This window comes from Vulpes lagopus, chromosome 5 (genome assembly GCF_018345385.1).
Source record: "Vulpes lagopus strain Blue_001 chromosome 5, ASM1834538v1, whole genome shotgun sequence".
NCBI classification, from domain to species: Eukaryota; Metazoa; Chordata; class Mammalia; order Carnivora; family Canidae; genus Vulpes; species Vulpes lagopus.
The window spans coordinates 51,760,540-51,769,157 of record NC_054828.1 but is presented as its reverse complement, the minus strand read 5'-3'; the positions used below and the strand labels follow the sequence as shown (position 1 = coordinate 51,769,157).

Sequence of the window (8,618 nt, the reverse complement as noted above, 5' to 3'; positions counted from 1 at the left end):
TCTTCCATGCATGTGTGAAAGCGAACCACATAAAAGCAGAACTTAGGCATTCCTGCCAAAAGGAAGTGAATTGAAAGGAAGAGAAGCAGAGCTTCCACAAGGAGAAAATTGTCCTATCTCTTAGCCAGTGTCAGAATGTGGACATGTTTATAAAATGCTCATTAAAAGAAAAAAGGATCGCAAGATAGAAACAAAATCTGGTGCACAAGTTTACACTAGAGAGATAAGAAAGGCTAGGCCCCTACAGGGGATTTTGTTATCCAATTACTGCAACCTGACTTTTGGTGGGGCGGGTGTGGGGGGGGGGGATGTGGAGAGGAAGGGAGGTAGGGGGAGGGAGAGAGAGGGGAAGAGTTTCCAAACTTGTCTCCAGTGACACGAGACATTAACGCTCCACCAGATAAAACTGCCACTTAGAGCCCAGGAGAGCTAAACCTTCCTGGGCTGGCCTGGGGGCTTGAGCAGAGTCATGGGTTCTCTGGCCCTGCAGCTGTGCGCGGTCTTCGGCCTGGTGGCTCACTCGGTTTCTGGCAGCCCCATCATGAGCCTGGAGCAGTCGCCTCTGGAAGAAAACATGCCCCTCTTCGACGATGTCTTCTCGGAGCAAGATGCTGTCGACTTCAACACGTTGCTGCAGAGCATGAAGAATGATTTTCTCAAGACGCTGAACTTATCCGACATCCCTCTGCAGGACTCAGCCAAGGTGGACCCACCGGAGTACATGCTGGAACTCTACAACAAATTTGCAACGGATCGGACCTCCATGCCCTCGGCCAGCATCATTAGGAGTTTCAAGAACGAAGGTGAGTTTACCTGTTACTGATGGAATTTGGCTCGGAATTTTTTTTTTTTCTTCCCCGAGAGCAGCGTTAAGTAAATTCATAATGCATGGGAGTAATACAGCTAAGGGTGAGTGCATCTGCGTGGGGGGTCTGTATACAAAGATGCTCAAAAACAGCGCATCTTTTGTTTTTATACCCTTTTCATGGTCGTTTCCCAAATGTTATTAAAAGGTACCCAAGAGGGCAGCCTGGGTGGCTCAGGGGTTCAGTGCCGCCTTCAGCCCGGGGCATGATCCTGGAGACCCGGGATCGAGTCCCGTGTTGGGCTCCCTGCATGGAGCCTGCTTCTCCCTCTGCCTGGGTCTCTGCCAGACTATCATGAATAAATAAATAAAATCTTTAAAAAAATTTAAAAAAGGTACCAAAGAATGTCTTTTAACCAAAAGCTGTAAAGCGTCTACCATCCTGGCCTCATAGCCGGACCTTTAAAAATTTTAAATTTGAACAGCAAGTAATGCAAAAAATTAGTGCTGCTGTACTACTCTACCTTTGTCCGGCATTTTCCAGGTAGGTCTCGGTTTCCGTTTGTCTTTTAATTGGCCGAAAAGATTGTCAGCTTCTATTAGAGTGAAAATAGGTGAAAACTACAAAGTCCAGACTTGTGCCTCACTCAAGCTTTGATTGTATTTCCATTTTCTGGCCTTATTTAAGAGCTATTCAGACAGGATGAAAACTTCTACTTCAGAGGTTCTCCCTAAAGTTTTGTTGTGTTGTGTGACGTGGACGTCCTTGAATCGCTGTTTATAATGTCCAGGAAGTTTGCACGGCCCAGTTAATGATGCCCCTTACTTCAGTCTTCATGAATAGCAACGTGCAAGCCTTAAATATCAGCAGGAAAGCTAGGTTAGCCCCCCTCCGCCAGCTTTTATTCAGTGACTAAATGGCCTGACGTAGCAAGTTAATCCTTTATCTAATACGGTGCCAGTAGGCAAAAATACATTCCCCCCCCACCCCAGTGTGCGTGGTAAAAGATCTGGGTCCAAAGAAATGAATTCTTTAATATTTACCATTGTCATTGACCACATACAAAAGAGGGTTTGGGCTGATGTTGATGAGCAGTTCCTAAAAGCAGAAAGATGCTAGCAAAGAAATGGCTTAGGATTTGGGATTTTGAGACAGGCTTGATTCAGAGTTGCGGATATTTTAGCTTGATTTCTCTGCACCGCAGTTTTCTCATCCGTGAGTTGGGGGTAATAAGCTCACGTAACACAGCGGAGCCATCTCCAAGAGGGCATGAGTAAGAAAGCCCTGCATTTGCTGTGAACCGGGGACACACGTTAGATGTTACTCAGGAATTCCTTCAGTTCTAGGCGTTGGAGGACATGTGCAGCGGGGACGGCTCCGTCTCGGAGATACCGTTTGCCTTGACAATTTAGATAACTGGCCCAATGGTAGATAGTCAGTGACGCGTTGGGGACGCGTCCTAATAACCTTTAGTCACGTAATGGAAATGGCAAGAGTGAGATTGCAGATTCCTCCTGGGGGTGAGCCTGCTCTGGAGAGGAGTGGCCTGTCTCCAGGAGCCCCTCCTGGCGTTCGGAGCCCCGCGCCCCGGGGGCCCGGCTCAGGGTGCGGGTGGGACAACGTTCCCACGCCCTGGGACAACAGGAGTTTTTCAGGTTCCGCATGTCCGGTGGAGGGTTTCATGACCGAGGTCAGGCAGTGCAGTTTCCGGAGCGTCTTACTCCTGGAGAGCAGTGGAAGCAGGAGCGGATCCCTCTGCGGACAGCCCGCTGCCCGCACCCCTGCCAGCCTGCCGCTGGGATGCGGGTCCTGCCCTGGACGGTGGCCCCGGTGGCTCTTACGGTCTCTCTTTTGGCCCCTTTGGGTCTGCACAGTGCAGCTGCCTGGGAGACAAAGACCAGCCCCTGCCCGGCCCCACCCCCCAAAGCCAAACCAGAAAAAAAAAAAACAAAAAAACCTTCCCCAAATGTAACTAGTCACGGGGAAACAAGTGCATTTCTAAGGTAGAAAAAGCACGAGTTGAATTCCTCCTACGACTGACCTCACTTTGTCATCTTGGGGAAGTCGGTCCTCGGCACTGACCCCCGATTTCTTCTGGTGTAAAAATGAACACGACGGCAATGAATGGTCATTGTAAGAACTAAATAAAACGGCTTGCAAAACACTGGCACGTTTAAATATGTTCAACTAACATCCGTTCCCCTGCCTAGAATGCGACACCTCCATCCAGTGCTTTGTTTTTTGTTTGTTTTTGAGGATTTTATTTATTTATTCATGAGAGGCCCAGAGACAGAGAGAGGCAGAGACACAGGCGGAGGGAGGAGAAAGCTCCATGCAGGGAGCCCGATGGGGACTCGGTCCCAGGACCCCGGGGTCACGCCCTGACGTGAAGGCAGATGCTCAACCGCTGAGCCACCGGGCGCCCCTCCGTCTACTACTTTGTATACTTGCACGTGCCCAGTGAGCTTATTTTTTCAACAGCTTTACTGAAGTGCAGTTGACCTGCGATAAACTGTACATATCCGAGGTGTGTAATCAGACAGGTTCTGACATTGGTAGACACCCGAGGAAACCGCTGCCGCAGTCAAGATGGTAAACATATTCATCACCATGAAAAATGTTCCTGTTCTCCTTTGTAATCCCTTCCCCCCACTACCGTGAGCTTTTTATTCTGTACTTTTCTCATGGATGGAGCAACCAGTCTACTCCATTTGTGGTCTTCCCATGCTCCCCATCCAAGGAGAGTCAAGTCTCTCTATTCTTATAAGAGGAGAACAGCTCCCAAGATCCTTGATGTGTCAAGGACCCATGGATGCCCATGGGAAAACAGTAAAACAGTTTATCAAACAGATAAACCAGTTTGATCTGATGTCCAGAACCATCAACTAGTCAATATTTTAAAAGCGTTGCCTTGGGATCCCTGGGTGGTGCAGCGGTTTAGCACCTGCCTTTGGCCCAGGGCGCGATCCTGGAGACCAGGGATCGAATCCCACGTCGGGCTCCCAGTGCATGGATCCTGCTTCTCCCTCTGCCTGTGTCTCTGCCTCTCTCTCTCTGTCTCTCATGAATAAATAAATAAAATCTTAAAAAAAAAAAAAGGAAACTGAAATGTAAAGGATGTAAATGGTAAAGCTCAAAGGAGAGAGAGAAAGTATTCGAATCACTAAATCTACTCCTGAAACCAATATTACACCGTATGTTCACTAAGTAGAATTTAAAGAAAAACTTAAAAAAAAAAAAGGGTGGTGGTGGTGGTGGTGGTGGTAAATACTCAAGTGACCCAGAAGACAGTGAACTTCTAGATGGAGAGGTGAAGGAAGGAAAATCCCACAAGGAGGGGACACGGCTAGAAAGGTGGAGGCGAGGGGAGAAGCCTTTCCAGGAGCCAGAAGCACGTCTCCAAACGTGCGGCGCACAGCAAGGCACAGGAGTGTTTCGGCAAATGGAGAAGATATCAGCCTGCTTCAAAGAGGAGGGTTTATAGTTTCTTTGATCTTTCAACACACATCAGTTGCTCAATTACAATGTTCCATGGGCTGTAGGGGAATGAATGGGAACTATGACTCGATCAAGAGGCGAAGGCCTGGTTCTGGCTGGTTTTAAGAGTCTTGCTGGAGAGTTTAAATTCATCTCATTGTCCCGTATTTCCCACTGGCAGCGTATGAGGTGACTTCAGGCGGTACCCTTCACAGAGCACGCTGTGAATCCTGTGAAATTATTACGTTTTTTTCACTAAGGTGGATCGGATAAAAGAATCCACGTGACCATCACCTCGGTCTCCTCATTTCATGAATGTGGTTGCTTAGGACAGGCCTAAGAGAGAGATCATGTCTAAAAATCATCTTACAAAGTCAAAGAAAAATATTAAGAATATGGTCTGAAACAGGGACCCCACTAAAATAATGAACTGGCGTACAGGTGGGAAAACACTGCCAGAGATGATAGAGAACACCTCAGTTGGTGGTCCTTAGGGCTCTGCTGTCATGGAACCCTTTGATGGATGACAGATGCCTCCAGGGGTATTTTGGAGTCCTGTGTTACCTGGGACAAGTGTACAAGAGCGTTGGGCTCCTACAAAATTCTCAGATAGGAAGTCACCATGATAATATTTGGAGGTGTGCTGCTTCTTCTTTTTTTTTTTTTTAAAGATTTTTATTCACTCATTCATGAGAGACACGGAGAGAGAGAGAGGCAGAGACACAGGCAGAGGAGAAGCAGGCTCCATGCCGGGAGCCCCATGTGGGACTCGATCCTGGAACTCTGGGATCATGCCCTGAGCCAAAGGCAGATGCTCAACCGCTAAGCCACCCAGATGCCCTGGCGGTGTGCTCCTGAGACTAAAGGAACGTTCACAATTTATTTCATAAACATTCAGAAGGATTCTTATGTGCCAAACTCCATGCAGGTCACTAAGGGTACGAGACTGAAGCACCCCATCGGTCCCAAGGTTCAGTTTCTCCCATTCCTCCTTGTTGAAACCACACCCCCCAAATTCAACCACCGCGACCCCCCCTCCCTTGGTTTATGGCTATCTTGTCGACCTCATTAGACTTCGGTGTCTAGAGCAGCAGTCAGCAAACCCTTTCTGTAAGGGGCCAGACAGATAGCAAATATTTTAGGTTTCGCGGACCATGTGTTCTTACAACTCTGACATTGCAGGGCAACAGTAGGTGCTGATGACACCGAGATAAATGGGCCAGGCTGTGTTCTCCTGATCTTTTATTTCCAGAAATAGGTGGCAGGCCCAAACCAGCCCATGGGCTAGAGTTTGCCAACCCCTGATTAGCCTGGAGGTCTTTTAGGGAGCCCAATGCTCAGCCCACCCTGTGGGGAATCTTCACCCATTACAAATGCAAATATGAAAAGCCATCAAGTGCTCCTCCCTGAAAAGCTTCAAAAAAAAAAAAAAAAAAAAAAAAAACCACCACTCCTTGTCCCATTTGATGTCTCTTCCCTGGTTAGGATAATTAGGGGCTTGCCTGCCGGGTCTCCAGGGTCCCTCCCATCTTTGTAATTCTGTGGCTGATAAGCCATGCAAGCAAGGCTGGGAGAGTGTCCTCCCATTCATTAGGGAGCCACTTTCCATCTCACTCTTGGCAGCCTGAGTCAGTTTAGGCTTCTACCATTGACCTTTCAGTGCTTTCTGTTGGAAAAAAATTTCTGTTGGAAAACATTGTATTTGTTTTCATCGATTGTTCCCCCCACCCCCCATTTCTCTGTATCAAGCTTCCCACACAGACAGGCCCTCTGAACGCATAAAGAAGCATCTGTTTTTTCCCCGTGACACACTACAAGTCTGATTTTTGTCTTTTTTTTTTTTTTAGATCTGTTTTCCCAGCCAGCCAGTTTTAACGGGCTCCGAAAGTACCCTCTCCTCTTCAACGTGTCCATCCCTCATCATGAAGAGGTTATCATGGCCGAGCTCAGGTTGTACACACTGGTGCAAAGAGACCGCCTGATATATGATGGAGTAGACCGCAAGATTACCATTTTTGAGGTACTAGAGAGCAGAGGGGACACTGAGAGCGAAAGGAGCATGCTGGTCTTGGCGTCGGGAGAGATCTACGGAACCAACAATGAGTGGGAGACTTTTGACGTCACCGATGCCATCAGGCGTTGGCAAAGGTCGGGCTCATCCATCCACCAGCTGGAGGTCCACATCGAGAGCAGACACGACGGAACCGAAGACGCCGGCAGGGGACACCTGGAAATAGACACCACTGACCAAAATAAGCACGTCCCTTTGCTCGTCGTGTTTTCTGACGACCAAAGCAGCAAGAAGGAGCGGAAGGAGGAACTGAATGAGATGATTGCCCACGAGCAACTTCTGGAGCTCAAAAACCTGGGCCTGGACGGCTATTCCAGTGGGCCGGGAGAAGCAGCCCTGCTGCAGATGAGGTCAAACATCATCTACGATTCTACTGCCCGCATCAGAAGGAACGCTAAGGGCAACTACTGCAAGAGGACCCCGCTCTACATCGACTTCAAAGAGATAGGCTGGGACTCTTGGATCATCGCCCCCCCCGGATACGAAGCCTACGAATGCCGCGGGGTTTGCAACTACCCCCTGGCAGAGCACCTCACACCCACAAAGCACGCGATCATCCAGGCCTTGGTCCACCTCAAGAATTCCCAAAAGGCTTCCAAGGCCTGCTGCGTGCCCACCAAGCTAGAGCCCATCTCCATCCTCTATTTAGACAAGGGCGTCGTCACCTACAAGTTCAAATACGAAGGCATGGCAGTGTCCGAATGCGGCTGTAGATAGAAGAGGAGTCCCGTGCTTATTTAATGACTGTAAATGTGTATATTTTGTGCTCCTATTTAATGAGATTATTTAATAAGAGTGTACAGATCACAGAGGCTGGCTGCCTTAGGGAAGTGGGCAAATCAGTTTGCTGTACGAAATGCGTATTTTGCTAATTCGGTCTCGTCCCTTCCAATCCGTTTTTCTCTGGACTTGCCATTTGCTGGCAATGCCACTTCCGGCAGCGAGTGGCAAGCCCCGCTCACTGTCCTCACCCGAGCTAGAGTGTCAGATGGTAGGTGTTTGTGTATGTATATGTGTACATAGGCCAACTCATAGAACTCTTCTGGTTCCAGAAAGGTAGATTATACTCACACGTGTGCACGACTCCATGAAATGTGTATATATTAAAAACCAATGGTACGTTTCCAGTCAACTCTTCTCTGAGTAGGATCTGTCTCAAGATAATTAGCACCCAGGGCTCGAGCATCCTGGGATCGGTCCTAGGAATTCCTAAATGCTACCGGAGGCGGAGGCGTCGCTTTTATGGGTTGCGTTTTCGCCGTTGCTCAGAGCCACAGGACCAGGTAAAGGGCGCTCGCTGCCTGTGTGAGGGGAGGGTGATCTGATGCAGAAACCAGGTGGTTTCCAGAGGCAGCGGCCTCAAGCTACACTAGCAAAGGAGGAGCCCCCGGAGCACCGCCTCTAGCGCTCTAGAGGGCAGCACCCGGTCAAGAAAAGGCGACCGAGGAGCCTGCAGGACATTCCTGAGAGCACAGGACCGCAAGGCCCGGCCTGGCCGTGTTGGACTGTTGGGCGCGGGCGCGGAGGGCAGAGGAGGGGGAGGGCGCTCGCGGGAGAGGAGACCAAGGCATGTAGATGCTCTCCTAGGATGTGTCTGTAAAATTATCAGCAGTTTTAACTGCAGAATTAAAGCTTTTGGACAAAATAAAATCACCCAAGACCAAGAGGAGGAAAATCAGAAGGGCTCTTGTCTGTTGGACTCCTCTTCATATTTTGCCTCAATTTTTCCTAGTCCTCCCTTGCCTCTGCGCCTCTGCTTTTGCTTCTTCCCTCTTTCTCTTTTTGCCCCCAGCGCCTCGGGTCCTTCTCTCATTCCCATGTCCGCCCCCGCCCCCGTCTCCACCGGTCCTCAGTGCCCTGCTGCGGGTTGGAAGGGGACATTCGAAACCGCGCGCTGTCGGGGAGAGTGAAGTTAGCCCTCTAATCTCGAGATTTCCTCCCAGTATGTCATTTGACTTTGTGCTTCTTCTTCTTTTTTTTTTTTTTTTAAGATTTTATTTATTTATTCCTGAGAGAGAGAGAGAGAGAGAGGCAGAGACACAGGCAGAGGGAGAAGCAGGCTCCCTGCAGGGAGCCTGGTGCGGGACTCAATCCGGGTCTCCAGGATCACGCCCTGGGCTGAAGGCAGGGTTAAACCCCTGAGCCCCCCCAGGGCCGCCCTTGATTTTGTTCTAATAATGTTCTTCACTAAAGGTTTTATCCAAGAAGAATAGTTAAGTGTAAGGAAAAGGAAAGCGGGGTCCAACAGGATAATTCTAAACAAG

The 8,618-nt window shown here is 49.1% G+C and overlaps 1 protein-coding gene across 1 annotated transcript; it reads left to right on the top strand.

Moving 5' to 3' along the window:
- Window positions 1-397: 397 nt before the first annotated feature.
- BMP10 (bone morphogenetic protein 10) lies at window positions 398-8,002 on the top strand. Its single transcript, XM_041756374.1, has 2 exons — window positions 398-803; window positions 6,131-8,002. The coding sequence occupies exons 1-2, from the start codon at window positions 470-472 to the stop codon at window positions 7,069-7,071; spliced, it is 1,275 nt and encodes a 424-aa protein (XP_041612308.1). The 5' UTR covers window positions 398-469; the 3' UTR covers window positions 7,072-8,002.
- The last annotated feature ends 616 nt before the right edge of the window (window positions 8,003-8,618 follow it).